At 47.8% G+C, this 17,399-nt stretch overlaps 4 protein-coding genes across 4 annotated transcripts; 1 reads left to right on the plus strand and 3 right to left on the minus strand.

Annotated features, from left to right (window-relative positions):
* Positions 1-3,795: 3,795 nt before the first annotated feature.
* On the plus strand, positions 3,796-4,144 carry N7473_006562 (uncharacterized protein; the record flags this gene model as incomplete). Its single annotated transcript, XM_057152502.1, has 2 exons — positions 3,796-3,940; positions 3,975-4,144. The coding sequence occupies 2 exons, from the start codon at positions 3,796-3,798 to the stop codon at positions 4,142-4,144; spliced, it is 315 nt and encodes a 104-aa protein (XP_057006840.1).
* A 2,531-nt stretch (positions 4,145-6,675) lies between these two features.
* N7473_006563 (Dynamin) lies at positions 6,676-7,008 on the minus strand (the record flags this gene model as incomplete). The annotated part of the gene is made up of 1 exon (XM_057152503.1): positions 6,676-7,008. The coding sequence occupies one exon, from the start codon at positions 7,006-7,008 to the stop codon at positions 6,676-6,678; it is 333 nt and encodes a 110-aa protein (XP_057006841.1).
* Positions 7,009-8,515: 1,507 nt separating this feature from the next.
* On the minus strand, positions 8,516-10,282 carry N7473_006564 (putative MFS maltose transporter; the record flags this gene model as incomplete). Its single annotated transcript, XM_057152504.1, has 4 exons — positions 8,516-9,096; positions 9,147-9,484; positions 9,543-10,021; positions 10,076-10,282. 4 exons carry the CDS (start codon positions 10,280-10,282, stop codon positions 8,516-8,518), a joined length of 1,605 nt encoding a protein of 534 aa, XP_057006842.1.
* Positions 10,283-14,787: 4,505 nt separating this feature from the next.
* On the minus strand, positions 14,788-16,600 carry N7473_006565 (phosphatidate phosphatase App1 family protein). The gene is made up of 2 exons (XM_057152505.1): positions 15,479-16,600; positions 14,788-15,422 (listed from the first exon to the last, which is right to left on the minus strand). The coding sequence occupies exons 1-2, from the start codon at positions 16,499-16,501 to the stop codon at positions 14,850-14,852; spliced, it is 1,596 nt and encodes a 531-aa protein (XP_057006843.1). The 5' UTR covers positions 16,502-16,600; the 3' UTR covers positions 14,788-14,849.
* Between the last annotated feature and the right edge of the window lie 799 nt (positions 16,601-17,399).

A 17,399-nucleotide genomic window follows, 5' to 3' on the forward strand; every position in this document is an offset into this window, starting at 1 on the left:
AGAGATGTGAAAGGAGAAATAGAAGGTCGCTAGCACAGCACGCTTAGTTTATTCAAGATGGGAATTTGAGAACTTCACTTTGATACATCCTCCGGAGGTAGAGGGCCGAATGAGTGAGAAGCTTCAACAACCCAGTAGTGTCGCGACGTTCGATCGCTCAGCGTGGAGTAGCCGGCCCACGCCAGCTCACAATGAAGGATATAGGTCCTCACGTTCTCACGCGGGAAATCCGAAGAAGTGAAGGTTGTTGGCTGGCCCATCATGCCTGGGAAAATTGCGAAATGCGCTCTCAAGAACTTGGGATCAAGAGGTGGGATGGCAGGCTCGGATGATAGGATTGCAACCAACAGAGGAATGGAGACGAACAGCGATGAGATGAGTGAGTAGCCTCGACTATTCATCGATGCTGCCATACCATTTGGCGCGAGGCCTTGCGTCTTTGTGAAAGGTTTGACTTGGCCTGAATGAGCACTTCAAATCGGACTTGATTTTTTGAAGTCGCTGACTCCGAAATGACTGTCACGTTGCGAGGGAACATTCGGAGGTTCAGCCAGCAGTGCAGGCTTGTGTTGCACTGGGGACCAACCACGCCGACTGGGATCATGGGTAAAGCTTTGAAACAGGGGGTTTCAAGCGCTTCTCGATGTAAGTAGAGGGGTCACGGTGGTGGCTTTCCGTGGGAGAGACGGACGTAGACGAGGGACGAACAGATGGTCGCGGGTTCTCCTTGTTGACAGAGCTGCTCTAGCAGAAGGGAATTTATGTGTCACGGGGATTCGAAGCGTACCCACACAGAGAAGCCATATGGAGGGGCTAGGGTAGGAGGAAGGGCACAGTCATGGCCAGACTGTAGTGGGGGGTGGAGATACAAGTTCAAGGAGCAATAGTGAACCGAAGGTATAGATTATTAGAAGACATTCCGTCAAACAGTCAAACTCTTGCTCCGTCTATTATTGTTGCAAAGAAGCGCTCCGTAGTTACTGACTTACAATACAGCGCACTAGCCTCGATACGCCACGGTGTATCCGCGAAATAATAGGTAGAGATACGCGCTACTCTAGTTCGCTAGCTGTTAACAAAGATCCTACGCTATCTCTTTATTCAGAGAGCAGCGCGAATATTCTAGTCTGTAGTTCCGAGGCGGGCTATAGATCCTTTCCGGGACGTAGCCCGCTAATCTCTGCCGAAGGTAGGTAACCCTCTGTAAGAAATAATAGAACGAACTTCGATATTTCAACCTTTAAGAAAGACTAATAAAAACTTACTCCTTGTTCTAGCTTAAGTTACGTTACTGTCGTCTGAGAAGGGGGTTCCTAATAAAATTACCTTAGGCTAACTCGAATTTCTATTGTAAAGTTTATATATAAGTAAGACAGATTTGTTACCTTATATAACTATATTAAGTTTAAGTTTTTAACGCGATCGGGATTCGGTCTATTCTCGGGACAATAAGGTAGGCCTAGGGGCCCTAATTATCTGTATACTAGGCTACGATTACCCTAGATTCTTCTTACAGGCTAGTTATACAAATTATCCGGTAGGTACATAGGTAGATAACTTTAGCTTAAAAGCTCTCTGCAGGGAAAGTTAGCCTACTTAGCCCTAAAAGCTAGTTAAAGCTATAGGTAAATTAATTTAACTAAGTATCTGAATCTCAGGAATAATCGCCTCTAAACTCCTGAATCTAAGTAGCCGGAAAAGTAATAGAGTAAGCAGTCGGTTAAGTGTTGATAGTTCTTCGATGAACAGGTACTTAAGTCTAAAGGTTTCTTGGAGAAAATTTGTGAGAGGGTCTCTTAGGTATACAATACAATACTGCATAAACAAGGGACATAGTATAAGTGTTAGCCCAATTTTTGATAACTAGTGAATCGTAGTTTTACTGACAAATTGACTAGTTACTTGGCAACAAAGGGATACCTAATCAGCGCCTTCCAATTTGTGGCGATAGGGATCAGCCAGTTAAAATATCCGAGGCACTCAATGCGCTGCAAGGTCTTATGTCTTTCCATGCCCAATAAACATGAAACACCTGATGCACACTTATCATAGTCATGTCTGGCGCTTTTCTTAGCTTTTCTTTTCTTTTCTTTTCTTTTTCTTTTGCAGGAGTCGAGACCCACGCTCGTTTTTGATTCTATCATTAAGTCCGATGCCATAACTTTGAGCGAGCTTTACCAGAAATCGAAGATGCCGGCGCAGCCCTCGAGGAAAAGATTCACAATGGCGGGTTGTTGAAAAGTCAGCAGATTGTCGATCTCGCCAGATATCCACTGTCTTACGGCGTCACGAAAATTCTTCATAATGAGGTTATCATCATCGAGGATTGCCTTTCTCCTTACATGAGGCGGACACTACTGCAGATATAGAAGACATAGATCAACGATCAAGAACAAGAAATGAATTTCTACCACTGAGTCTTGATCACAGGGCTGAGACAGTGTACAACTCGCTCTACAGCTCGCGTGACGAGAAGTTTGAACTTTTACCCTGTACATTGTCGCTACAACATGATAGATGGCGCAGAACTTGGCCCCGTCACACGGCGGTGGATTTCTTGTCCCTGATACGGTGTGGAAGCGTTTGCCCTTTGAGAAGTTAATGGCCTGTCGTGCTCTATGCTAGTCGATGATGAATGATAGCTCTTTGCTCTAGCCTCTGTCTAGGAATGACATACGTGCTTTCACTGGGCCTAGCGGGAGATGCATGACACTCTGCTGCGTGCGTGCGTAAAGCGGCTTCGGGTGTATATCGACAAATGTATCTGTTAGGAATATATCTATTATGGCAAGAAGAATGTGTGATCCATGCTCTCATGTTTCCTGATTCCTCACAATTCCATCCACAGCCTCACGGTCCATTTGGTGATTGGCCTGCTCCCTGGGAAGAAAGGATTCGAAGCGGTTGAGATTGCTGTCAAGACGTGCTCCCGATATCGCCTTTTCGGAGCCAAGGTGCGTGCATCCTTGACAAAACGACTACTCAACGGGTAATTTGAGTGCAGGAGGTATTGAAAAGTTTCAATGTACAGTGTCCAACTTCATGATCTCCAGGGAGCCTGTGGAGGATTGGTGGCTGATGTCCGAATCGGGGGTTGTATAGAGGTGGTGCCTGGGCGGATCCTGCGTTTTGATTGGCTGGAGGAGTTGTCATCCAGCCAATCATAACGCAGGATCGGCTGTCCTTGTGCCTGGTGTAAAAACTGACCAATCAGATGCGTCGAATCCGTGATCTGGGGATAGCCTCAGGACCCCCAAAATAATTATAAATACTTCCTCTCCTCCCACCGTAGATTTCTTTTCCCTCTTGCATCTCCTCAATCTCTCTTCCAGCCTGCTTGCTCCCGTCCTCCCTTCCTTGCTCGCTCGCTGCGTCTCTCGCTCGCTTTCTCATCAAAAAAGTCAAGTTCTCGCGCCCCCGCCCCCTTTCGAAATGGCCAACGGAGCGAATTTCGGAGGCAATTGACAGTTCCAGCCTCCTAGTGGTCGCTCTCCCGCAGACCCTGGCAACTGCATTGACTGCAACTGGCCTGGCCACCGTAAGTTCTGTGATCGATACTCTTGCTTGGATGTTGATGATGTACTGATAAGTTCGATACATTAGAGGCTGGTGACAGTCAGTGCTATGTCCTGCGCTGTCTTGATGCCATCGAGCGTCGCTGGGAGATTGAGTCGGTTTGTTTGGAGCATCTTTTGGAGGGAACCGGCCCTTATACCGTGATCCATGGAAGTTTTCTGCCTCTCAACTCCCGTCTCTATATGCCTTTGGTGTTCATGTATACTGAAGGTTACTAGCATGACATCTTTTTGTCCTCGCTGCCGGCTGACGCCGCTTTCGCCATCTTTGCTGCTCGCCCTGCTCCTGTTCGCTATCGCCAACCTTTACACACCCCTCGCCCCGCTCCGAGCGTTCATCCCGCCGCCCCTCGCGTGGGCAAGAAGTGGGTGATCACAACCCACCTCCCCCTCCCGCAGCCGACCCCCCTGTGCTGCTAGACCCTGTCCCTGCTGGTGATCCCGTTCCTGGTGGCCGTCCTGCTGCCCCTGTTCCTGCTGTTGCCACCCTTCGTGAGAAGGAGGTTGAGGCCCGAGAGCGTGAGAATCGGGATGCTGTGAACATGGACAATGAAGGAGATCGGACTTAGACTATGCTCTTCCGAAGTTTCTCTATCTTTTCCTTGCGTTCCTTTTTCTTATTCGTGTATTACCTAGTCCATAACATTTTAATTGAAGTATTCCTAAGTCATATCTTACCAATATCCTCATTTTCTCGTTCTTTTCGTCTATTTCTAGTTCTACGTTGGATCCCAGTGTTGCGTAACAGAGAGTCACACCTTTCTTAGCTTTCATTACCTCCATATACTGATAATCAGAGAGTTATACCGCGGCAGAACTCAGTGAAGCCCTTGAGAAACGACTCCACTTTGCGCGGGAGGTACGGAACACTTCTGCAGAAACCCATAACATCGCCATGAAACATAAGCCAGTGGTAGAAACAAAAGCCAGTGCATTACTATTAACACCAGAAGGGGTCCTTTGAAGTTGTGGCGCTTATGGGCTCGCTGAGGATCTTAGGAGCATGAACACGAACGTTAAGATTCTCTTTTTGCCTGGCCAGCAGAGTTCCGCACAATTGGTAGTCATTTTGCGGACTCGAAACTTATCAGGCCGACCGCCGCAGATGGGAGTTCCCGTGTGGGCTTTTCTTTCCCCTAGACGTTCCTTTTCCCTCTCTCTTCCTCTCTCTTGTATAAGGGCCTCCCGGTCGAGCTTGTTTCTTCTTCTTTATTACACTTCTTCAGAGAATATAAGGTTCGCCTTTCTGCCTCAAAAGTGTCCTCGTTTGTCCTAGGTGCAAAGAGTTGCTGACCTAGTCTTGGTCGCGATCCTGTGAAATCCTGAGCCCGATCGGTCGTTGTACTTCCCCGGAAAAAGGCCAACACAATCAGCCGACGAACTCCGCTGCTGCTCCATCCTCCGCGGCTTCATCAGAGTGTCTGTCTATCCTTCCACCAACGAGCACTTCACATCAGGCAAATTCTCACAGAAATCGTCAACCTGCCTTCTCTAAACCGCCAGAAATTCGGCCAACACCGTCCATTCCTCAAAAAGCCTAGCCAAGCCCAATCCCCTCCTCCGCTTCTACGTCTCAATTGCTGCTCCCAAGTCAATCGAATTGCACAAACATACTCGAGAGTGGCCTACAATCTCTGCTTACATCTGGCTCTCTGGGGTCACGGGTCACAGACACTGCCAGGTTCTCTCTTGTGAGGCCTAAAAGGATGATATTGCCCCAGTCCGCTGTCCATGCATTCAATGCAACAAGCCAAGGCGTGTAGGCAGGGTGAACTCTTTTGGGAGCGGTGGCTTGCCATACAAGCCGAAGTGAACTATGGAACGGGCTGTCATCGATGGTCTCTGGCATGATGCTCAGGGCAGAACAATGGTTAGACGTTGCACTATCCCGATAATCAGTACGGACGGTGCATCATGCCACGGTAGTGACCGGGCTGAGGACGCGAGATGTGCTTGGCAGGGCTCCAGACTGGCTTAAAAGCCAGCTTCGGAGGATTAGCTCTTTCACTACCCTTGCTGATTCCGGTTGCATTAATATTCTGCGTGGCGAGAGGAGTGGAGAGGGACCAATGAACCGATGCCAAAGCTCTGCGAAGGATGGGCAGTGGTAAATCACTTGCTCCTTGCTCTTCTTTCCGAGATCGCAGTGGCTGCAGGTCTATGGATGTCGTAGGGATTCCGAGTAGGGGATTCCGAGCAATCTGATTGTCACCCTCCAATCCTTTGGCTGTGCGTCCATATTCGTAGAGTGGCTGAATCGCTGGATGTTGCAGAGGTCTTTAATACTTTCTCTTTAGCTCGCCCAAGTCATGACGCTGCCAACTGGGGGTCTTTGATTTGGTATAAGCCGAGTCACTATACCAGTCGATAATAACACTTGCAATCTTGCCAGATTCCTGTGCCCTCAGGTGACGGCTCAAGGGGTCTTAACCGATTTTGCCTACTTATTTCTAACCCCAGCTACTGTAGGCTCGGAGGGTCAGAAAGTAATGTACGAATGATCCATTCCATACTCATTTGTGCACATTGTCCTTTAAGTTTTCTCAAAGCGTCTTACATACTATAGACGACTTTCTATATGTTTTTCTACATGTCTTTCTCTATCCATCAAAATAAGAAATTTCTACCCAGTCGTATAATCCTATCTTACGACACTTGATCAGTCTTGATGAACGTTCCTGTCGTGCCATTAACATCATCCTTTTTTTATCAAAATTCTGTAGCAATAAACTACATTTCATCGTATCAAAAAAACCGTATACATTACATGGTCATAGCATTTCTCGTGTCAATTTCAAAAGGGTCATCAAAGAAGAATTACATGCCAGAATCTCGAATTATTGATCTGGGGTTCCTGGTCTGAGATCTGGGCTTGTAACGGATCACGTAGTCTTGGCATTTCTCTGTAACTCAGTTCTGTAATTTATAGTTAGTCTACCACGGTAAGCATCTGGCTCGAACATGGATGTCGCTGAAATTCCGAGTAATCCATTCAAGTTCTCTCGTCGCTCCGTCTGGATCGCACCTTCTGGATGTTGTCGGTGTAGTAGTGATTGTATGTGATTGTATGACCTTGCCCATCCTGTAGGAGTTTGGCGAGTTATGGAGAACTCGTTGGCATTTTCCCCTGTCGCGCCTTCTGGATTTTGTCGGTGTAGTAGTGGTTATATGTAATTGGATGACCATGCTCATCCTGTAAGAGTTTGTCGAGATCTTCATGGGAGTCGTCAACCTTTTTATCGAGAGCAATCTTTAGGTTCTTCCACGGCTTGTCACGAAAAGTGACAACCGAGAGGACGGACTTGAAGGTAAAGTTCAGGTATCGAGTCACCAGGTCCACAATGCGATCCACGTGGGATCGAGAGATTTTGCCCCATGAAGCCTGGAGACTGCGTGTGAGATATTTCCATCTAAAATTGTAGTTTCCTGGCATTTCTCGGCCCCTTGTTTCAAGTTTCCTCGTCTCAAGTCAGGTATGACACCTAAGAGGGGTCTCAACCGCTGACCGATCCCAGCTACTGTAGACTCGTAAGGGTCCAAAGTTAACGTGTTTATTATATATTTTGCACGAATTCTATGCATTTCACCATTTAATTTCATTATTTAAGTTTCTTACATTCCCCGTCTATGCTGACAATATCTTTCTACATGTCTCTACATATTTTTCCTATCGACTAAAATTGGTGAATGCGGGATCTACACGATCACACATCAAGTCATCCACTCATCCAAATTCTATGCCGTAATCTACCCATTGTAAATACTGGAACAACACACTGGTCGCTAATATAACTTCTCAAGTCAAGGACAAATGTATTTCCAAAAATAAGGGTAGCCGAGCTGAAAAGTGCCAACTGGATTTGTATTCCGCCCGCGGTACCATAGGAAAGCCTATTGCCGTTCAGGTAAACTACCTCAAGATGGAGTTGCAACCAGATGTCACATTTCACTCCCAAGATCACTCCATGACCCAAGCCCAAGCGACATGTACTTGGAATCTGGGATGATGACTCGATCCCTTTGACCTCGAGGGCTTGCAGGGTTTTGTCGTCTTCTTTGGCCCTGCATGAAGCAGGCCGGTGATTTCCTGCCAGGTCTAGGCCTGTTCCTTTCCTTTGTGCTTCAGGGCCTTATAGACCCTGTTCTGTTCCCTTCTGCTTCTTCTTCTCTTAGTCGTCTTCGTCTTCATGTTCCTAGATAGACCAATAGACTCAGTCTCCCTCTCTCTCTCTCTCTCTCTCTCTTCGCTTCCTGTGCCAGCAGTGCCGTGGGCGCTGTCATGGGATAATAATTTCCCATTTCCAAAACTCGTCTTCGTCAAGGCTGCCCGCGACAATACCGCTGAGCTGGTCAGTTCGGGAGACCTTGGCCAAGTGCCTGTCCTCGGCGTGGAAATCCCGGAGAATTGGGGTGGTCACAACGATTAAGCTGTCAAGCTACTCCTTGATGGTTATCGAGGACGTCATCATTGACCTCGCCAAACCAAAGGTTGCCGTCTGCCAATAAATACGAAGCCATTTCTAGTGGATTTGTCCTCATCCGAATTTCCCAAGTGAGGAATATACACCATCTCAGCCTTCTGAGTCCGAGCGCCGACTGTGGAGCTGGAAGTCTCGAGGTCCGCGTGGCTATCGAGGAGTACAACGACCTCCATCGGGATGAAACTGCGCCATTTTCACAAAGGCAAGGAGATGACTATGACCACTTGGGCGTCAAAAACGCACTCACAACCCAGATCGGCATTATTTATTCTATGAACTACTTTTCCAAAATTATATAAAGAGTAAGACCAAATTGGCCAATGATTAATTTGTTGGACGCTGGAGCGATTCCGCATCTACTTTCTGCGAGGAAAATACAAAGTTAATGGAGCTAGGCCCCCGTTGGCTTCGACAGAAGCCTCTCTCAGGCCACACAAGATGATCAAAGTAAACATCCGTCTACTCGTCATCCTGCATATCGACAACGGTCTCCTTCCACTTGCGAGCAGACACCTTACGATTGAACAAGATGTCGATCTCACGGAAGGACCTGTCCTTCATCTCGGGAATCCAGATGTAAGACATGGCAGTGCAGATGAAGGCGGTACCAGCCCAGACGTAGCCGCTCTTGCCACCCAGGTTCCACTTATCAGAGTTGAGCATGTAGCTGCTGAGGAAGATGCAAGGAATATTGACCACGTAGTAGGCACCTCGTCCAATACCGGTTGTCAGTGGCCTGAGACGAACGGAGGGTGTCTCGCCGATGATGACCCATGAAGCAGGGGCGGGTCCCAAGCAGAACAGGACCGAAACAATCAAGCCAAGTGATGCTTGCGCATTGCTAGCCGCGTTACTATGGCCAACTGAAGCCGCAATACCGAGTGCAACCAAGAATACACAGTTGATGAGTTGACCGTAGACATAGATGGTACGTCGGCCGAGGTATGTGGTGAGAATCCAAGAGAGCATGACCATGATCCACTGGAGGGCAGAAGTGATGAGACCAAGTGCGAATGCGGTGTTTTCAGCCATGCCGGCCTCTGAACTGATGTTAGTCTGGTATAAGTTTAAAGGATATGGCTGGACTCACGTTTGAAAAAGTACACGGCCTGGTTCGCAATCAAATTGCCAGTCAAATTCTGAGATGCGTACACACCGCAAACAATCAATGTGCGGTAGCGATCGGTGCCTTTCCACAGTTCAATGAGATTGGGCTTCTTCTCAGTCTTCTCGAGTTCGATCGTGCGACGCATCATTGCAACTGCATCGGCGGGATTATCATTTGCACTGGCGCGTCCAAGACGTCGCACTGCCTTCTCTGCCTCGGCCAGACGGCCCTTTCGCACGAGCCACCAGGGCGACTCAGGCGCAAGGAAAAGTAGGATAGCGAGGGGAGTAGGGAACATCCACTGCAGCGCAATAGGAACTCTGTGATTATTCCAGTTAGTGGTGTTCATCGATGACTAATCTGCGGGAGCTGACTAACCTGTATGCTGACGGGTCATCCTTGGTTTGATAGTGGTATGTGATACCACCGACAATGATCGATCCAATTGCCCAAAACATCTGCAACATCTGCGTTGCTGGAGCTCTCAATCTCAATGGCACAATCTCAGCACAATACGCCGGGGCATTAGCCACGAAGATTCCCCAGGGAATGCCTTCTAGGATCTGGGATGCGAAAAACATGCCCTGACTGTTGCCGAAGTAGAAGATGAAGATGAATGCGTTCAAAGCCATGAGGCCGCCAATGGTTGCCCATCGATATCCAATCCAACTGGTAATGGGACCTGCAACAAATACACCGATGAAGGCACCAAGGGGACCGCTGCACTGGAATGCTGACTGCCATGAAGCTTCGATAATCCACTCGCCGGTTACATCGCTCTTGACACCAAAGTCCTGGGCGAATCGTTTTGTGGCAATGAACTGTCCCATTAGGAATACACAGTATGACTCCATGATCTATTGAAACGTTAGAGGAAAGAAATAATCTGCCTATCAAGGGTAAAAACTTACAATGGTGCATGACATAACGAATGCCCACCAACTGGCAGCGGGATAGGCCTTGACAGCCTGAAGCACAGTCATATTATGTTCGACCTGCTCGGCCTCAATAGCGCCCGCTCTATCGTAATCGACATTCTTGCCGACATCGTAAACAGGACCGGGCTGCGCCTCGACCTCTTCCGCTGAGGTCTGCTTCTCGGTGTTGTCGCTAGTCATGTTGACGATTGCCGAGAGAAACGGGTGAATGAAAGAAAGGCAGGCATGACTGGGGGTTTCGGATCTTTATACCTGTGACAACACGCTCGTGATAGTGATCCAGATCTTAGCTGAATTGAGTTAAGCTTGCCCCGGACCTTGACCTCCTCAACCCAACATCCCCACGGGCCACCACTCATAGAGGGTCATTTTTCCGGGGCACTGCGGTAGTAGTGTCACTTGATTATGGAGCGCTCCTGTTGAACGAAGTAATCTGATAGGTACTTACTCGGGAGGAAATGTACTGGTTCATTTGCGGGGTCTGCTGAAGTGGCAATTCGGTGCCATCTGACCCCCCTATTTTTGAAATCTCTTCCCGATTTTCCCTTCCCGGGCCGTTTCAAGTCCCGCAGAGCCTATTAGAATTAAACTAGAAATAATTTAACCGAAGTAAGTAGATACATAGGCAAGGGATAAGCGCTAACTAGTGTTAGCGTTAAACTTGACCCTAGCTTTGAAAGAGTACCTAGACTACTCAGAAGGCAACTACCATAACTGCAATTAGCCACCCTACTTTCATAAGTAGTTAGAGAATGATTATCACAACTGTACTTAACCCAAGGTCTCGACTTCGAAGAATAGTCAGGGCAAATGAATTATGCACACATACAGTACTACATTGCTCCGTTAATGTAATTTCATATCTTGTTCTATCCAATCTCGGTATTGCTCCTTTTTCTCTCCATTGGAGGAGATTCAGGATCCGTCCGGGGTTATGGGGCGGGGTTGTAACCAACTGGGGTAGCGACCGTCCGGGGTAAAACTGGCCGAGCCCAAAGCCCGCGGGTGAGATGACACCGAGTTACCGAGTTACGTTTGACTCTGGGATTCGTCAGGTTCTTTCAATATCGATCGTATTTATCTTGGATCCTGCACCCAATAATTGCCCCAACGTGTGAGCTTCCGATTTCATGTTCGGAGGCCAGCGTTCGAAGACATTCTGAATGGGTCGTTTGCGGAACATTTCCCTGGTATTCGATACCCGAAGTCAAGCACAGCGCTAACTAGCAATTAGCGCTTATCCTCTCTCAGCTCCTCGGTTAAATTTACTCGCTCATTATGATAGGTTCAACTGAATTGAACCACCTGGACCGTGGACAGGGAATCAGAGTACACAACAATAAAAGATCTTGGGACGGGGGACAGGCATAAGTCCCACTAACTGAAGAGAGGGAAAATTCTGGACTCCCCCCAATGGTCCGACCTCCAAAGCAGGCAATTATCCGGCGAATGGAACGCCACATCCAGTAGACCCACACCACCACACTGTACCACCAACCAGCCAGAGCCCAGGAAGAGGCGTGATCATGGCTCACACTAACCGACGGAATGATTCTGGATGCCCAAGTTCCAAGTTCCAAGTTCCATTGACCCGGAAGCAGCAATTCTCCGGCGAGAGAAACGCCACGATCTAGAAGCATCCCACCAAGCCGTACCACCGCAGAGCTTGATTTTGGGAAGAGACTTCCCCCGCAAACTTTCGAAAGGTTGGGAACTTGGATCGAGAACTTGGAGATTATTCGAGAAGAACTCCGGGTGGGGGAATAAGCCATCGTGGCCGACACCTTAACCGGAACTCGCGGGCGGCTAAGTTCTGAGTCCTTATTAACGCCCCTTGTTTTAAGTTTTGATAGAGTGATCTCGCGGGTAAAAAAACATGATGTTGGAAGTCGGCAGGAATGAGGGCGAGAAGTCCTGCCGGTATGGACGCATTCGCGGCACAGGAAAGAGGGAGAGAGAAAGCGGGATCGGGGGACTGACAAGGCTTGGGCTAAGACATGCAATAGGCTCAGCAAATAGTCTAGCCAAACAATCCTGCATGCAACAAGTGCGGAGGTCTCGCGAATAGGAAAGATCAGCAGCTCGCATTCACGCTAAATCGGCCCGGTCGGTCGTGAGGGAAAAATTGCTTCAATTCCATACAGTCAAAATGAGCAGGGGAGTTAAGCTTTTTTTTTAATAATCAGGACGATAACAGACCAGGAAACCTATGTAGATGTTAGTACGTAGTATATTGTAATTCCAATGTCAAACCGTGATTCCTGCTGGCATCTCCTGCAAAGTCAGACGGCACCATGACCTTCGTATTTTCTGCCTGGTGGCCGTCACAAAGGTCTACGCGAATTTCCCGCCACCCTCTTCTACCATGACCAAATTGTCCGCCTCGGTTATCAGGCAACTTATTGCGCCATTCATTGTTGCTGTGTAGAATTCCGTACAATAAGAGCACGGCTAGAAATTGGTCGTGCTACATAGTGGCTAAAGAAGCTGGAGTTCCCATCATTCGTGGACACTATACCGACCGACGGAGGCCTAATCTCGGACAATTGAAATGACCGGCATCTTCGGCATTGTTATGATTGAAAACCGATATGAACTCGGTTTTCAAGTCATTATGATTTTCTCATTGGTAACAAAGTTCTGGAATTCTGTCTGTTTCAATTTTATCCCTTGGCATGGACGCTGAGTTACATACGCCTCAATATACCTTTATTACACGGGGACCTACCGTGTTGGTGTAGAATTGATTCATGGACCGGTCTCTCTTGCAAAATGAATCCGGATGGCTTGTAAGAACTTGCAAAAAAGGACCAGTAGCGTGACTTGCGATCTCTAGAAATCCGTTGACCATTTGAACTTACTCTTGGCATGTCTTCATGAGACTTACCATCAATGATTAGTGAATATGTGAGTCCGAAATTATTTAGCTATCAAGGATCCGGCAAAGTGGCTCCAAAATAATAATACCTGTTCAAAAGACAGCCGGAGGAGGCACAGGCAGACAAATTAGAAGACATTCCCCGTTCACTGTCGGGAGGACGACGGTGCAGATACTCAGGAAAAGAAGAGACATTATTTTGGATAAAGATAAGCACTATTTCCGGGAAACTCCATTGCAAGCCAAAGGATGACCATCGGCTACATAAATCTTGCCCAAGGCACTAGGTTGTGTGTTAATATATTCCTCCCATATGATTCTAACCCGCAACATTTCCACCCATGTGCCACGTTCTCTCGTTTAGTGAGAACAGATTACTATCGCATGTTTCTCCATTAGTATAACGAGCCCAGTTCCGTTCTTTATCACGCTTAGCTTCTATTTTCGAGTATCCTTTCTTCATCATGTGGGACAGGATCTCGATAATTCATCGCAATAAATCTCTGAAATGACCCGGCCGACGGCGGCTACAATAGGACTTCGTGGTCCACACAAAATCATACACGGGCGATGTGATGAAAGTGCGCGGACCAACGCAAATGAGTTATAGAATGAAACCCTGCTGACTACTTCTTTGTATTGGCTTAAATTCGGGTACTCGGAACTTCTGTCCCCGGGAAGCTCTGCTGATGTACAAGGCCCTTGTATCAAAGCGCGTGAGAACTCCGTATGGTGACGATCTTTCTGTTAGCGCTATTAGTCATCCTGCCCACTGCCATGTGACCACTAACTAACTGATTACCTATTTAGATCCCCCAGACCTCTTCTAGATCTTCCTTCTAACTCCGAATACCATCATCTTTTCTTCCTCTCCCTATCTTCCATATCTTACACTTTCGACTCAAGTCACCTTTGTTCACTGATAAGAGTATGCTGGTAGGTTTTACCCTATCAGTGGGTATCCTCCCGGGATATACAAGCAGTATATTGGATATGTCTTAGAGAATCTGGAAGAATCTATGCTACGTGAACTGAGAAAGACCCATGGAAGCCATCGAGCTCGCTTGAGCTTAACCCTGCGGGGATGGACGAGTCTTTGGGAGAACGGAAAGTATAATTTGACATCCCGATTGAAGAGTCGGTTGAGGACCTCTGGTTGAGCGATCCATAATCTATTGATGAGCCACACAAGGATATCCCGTGTGTGGCTAATGGTTTTGCGGGCGACTAGACTAAAACGTAAATGCATTAAGCTACGATTCCAGTTTCCTGATTTATTCTCCTCGGTAAATGGAGGGAGTATGTACTAGCTTTAGAAGAAATAAGACGGTGTATATCATCACTTGGATCTAGGCTCCTTGGTTACTATATAGTGACACCGGTTCGTATCCTTGTCTTTACTCACATCACACTAGATCAGTGCATAGCCTGGTGATTAGGCCACGGTAGGCCTAGAAGAGGCTCCATTTCCGCTTTTAGGAGTAGAACATTCTATATGTACGGGGACGGACATAGTTGTCGTTTCCTATATCGCTTTTTATGGCAAAGTGCGGGAAACGTCATGAACAATTGATTGATCCCCAAGAGTATTGATGAATTAGAGCAGACACAAAAGGGTCCCCATTTTGCAACACTGGTCAAAATTTGACAGACTAGGTGCAGGTTTGCGCACGGTGTATGTTTCGGCAAGGAAGAATATATATTATAACTGGTTGTGTGGCACCTGGACAACTCAACCAGGACAAGCTACTGGTAATTACCATTCAAGGACAGTATAAAAGAACCAAAAATGGTGATTCAGCGGTCAATGATATTGAGCATCGTGTTCTGAAAGATCTTGATAACATTACTCCCGACTATGTACGAGTTCTAGAGGAACATGAAAGCCGCTGTGAGCATCGAAGCGACCAGCGCCATAAGACTGCTTGCGCCAACCACTTCTCTTGTTGACAAACCGCCACCAGCTCCAGAATGCTTTCCCAGTCCAAATGGTAGTCCCTGGTAACTAAAAGTCAAGTTCTGGGGAATCGACTTGTTGTAACACTCGCCATTCGCGATATCCAGATTGCTAAGGTCATCTGGGTTCAGAAAGAACATGTACTGGGACTGGGGGAGATTCTTGAATCCAGACGTGTCGTAAGGGAACTTGTCGCCCGAGTCCGTGGCAGAGGTGTTGCGAAGGAAAATACATTGCACCTGACCTGGGAACTCGGTCGCCATTTCGGGGTAGTCGCGCATCACGTCGCTGTTGCTGGTGTCTGCAATCAAGATGAACTTGCGCTGGGGGAAGGTTTCGAAAATCTTCTGCAGCAAGAACTTGCGAATCGAGAGGGTGGCGGAGACATCGCTGAAGTTCAGAGGACGGGTATCAAAGGAGCCGCCTGGGTATGTGGAGTAGATAAATTGCATGTAGTTCCTGGTGACTTGCTCGGGGGTTGTGGTCTAGAGGGGGAAGTTAGTAGGGTTTCAAATAGCTTATAGAGGCGTCGTAGACCTACCAGGTAGTGGAAATGCATATTTGGCAAACTCGAGGACCAGTTGGAGTAAATCAAAGGCATATTCTCCCATGGGGTGAAGGCCTTAGCGAAGGAGTTGAATAGGCCTTCCTTAGGTTCATAAATTTTGGTGATTCGGAGGATATCGTCAATGTCGGAAACGACGGTCAGTCCAGTTGGGGGCACCAAGTACGCAGTGGCATTTCCAATGGATGCGCCATCGACATGGGTGTTGAGTCTCTGGATGGCCGATGTTTTATTTCCAGCAGTAAGTCCGTTGCTGGCAATTGGCACAAAGACATCGAAATCTCCTTCGGCCGTGGTGTTGTATGGCAGGGTCACGTTTTGCCAGCCGCCCGTCGTGTGGGATGAACCACCCCCACCAGGCTGTCCACTCGATCCCTGAGACGCGGCAGGCTCCAGGTGAATTGTATTAACGGCCACGTGAGGCTGCTGAACGACGAAGATCTCGGCTGTCAGGTTGCGTGCCTGTTCCTGCTGGGATTCGGGGAGGTCCGCTATTTTGGTGTCGATGAGGAAAACATTGGCGAGCTTGTTCAAATCGGCGACCGAGGTATTAGGCTGCTTGTAAACATTGCCATGGAAGCGAACGTTCCATCCGGAGTTAGTCCAGTTGGCATAAGGGTCAATGTTCAACACGTTGGTCGGCAATGCTGCCAAGTCCGAGCTCTTCAATCCGAGGGAGCTTGCGACAGCGTCCCCTGTGGGAAAATTTTGAAAATAATTAGGGACCCCCGATGCAACCCATGAGGGCAGGTCGGAGCCCAGTGAGGAGAGCACATTGTTTACATCCGATTCCACATCACTCAGGATGTCTCGTTGAACGACTGGAGATGGGTTCTTTTCGACGGGAGAGGGTGTAATGGCGGGGAATGGTGGAGAGACGTCATTGTTGTTCACAAAGGCTGTGGGAGCGGGAGAAGCGGAGACCAGAAAAGGGGCAAATGAGACGACGAAGAATGCGGCCTGCCCTAGAGCTTGGCGCGACGACATAGCGGGTCTCATCGTATGTATTCTGCTTCCTTCCCGGTCGGCAGGCCAAGGCTGGGCAGATTGAGGATTAAGATTGACTATCTTTCCTTAAATCATCATCCAAGAAGTCTGGGCAGGGACCGAATTTAAATGAAAATAATACGGGGCTGGACAAGAAGTAAAAAAGCATGGAAACGTGGAAATTGGGGCTTCACAAGGTAACGGGGTCAAACAGGGTCCAATGGGTCCACCGACGTCACCAAAGTTACCGAACACACACAGTTGAGGGAATAGGGGTCTACCTGGGGTCCATTCAGCCCAAAGAATTTGGGGTTCGATTTAATTACCTCTTTGAGTATAGAACCTAAAACACAGCTGGTGATTCTTGTGGTAATTATTCCTGACTAGGATCTATGCATTAGAACTGGCCGATCGTGAAGTATCCCCTACTGAAGTCCATTTACTGCAAGATGGCAACTTCTACCGGCGCCAAGACGTCAGTAGAGGATGCGTGGGGTAGCATGGCTATGACGATTTCAGAACAACTCATCCAGCCACAGATCGATTCGAAGAACGAAAAACCACTGCTGAATTGATCGAGAATCTATTTCCTTCCTTCAAATGAGTTTTCTTTCAATTTTATTTGTCTTACCCGTCTGACATTTTGAAACGTAGCTTCAGGCTTGGACCTCTGCCACGGGACGCTACAACCGGAGGTCTACATTGACGGATCTACAAAGGCGAAATCGATTAAATATGGCGAGAGAACTTCTCGTAGTACTCCCATCCTTTCCAGGAGCTATCCGGTTATTAATGAGGCTTGGCCAGTGGTCTATATGAGGAGGAAAACGTGTTATCCCTCTAATGTAATGGCGATTTGGTAATTGAACCTGGATGAGGAGCAAATGAGAGATTAAGAATTCTTGGATTG

The sequence above is a fragment of the Penicillium subrubescens genome (genome assembly GCF_028828155.1).
Source record: "Penicillium subrubescens strain IBT 31985 chromosome Unknown utg000005l_segment0_segment0, whole genome shotgun sequence".
NCBI lineage: Eukaryota > Fungi > Ascomycota > Eurotiomycetes > Eurotiales > Aspergillaceae > Penicillium > Penicillium subrubescens.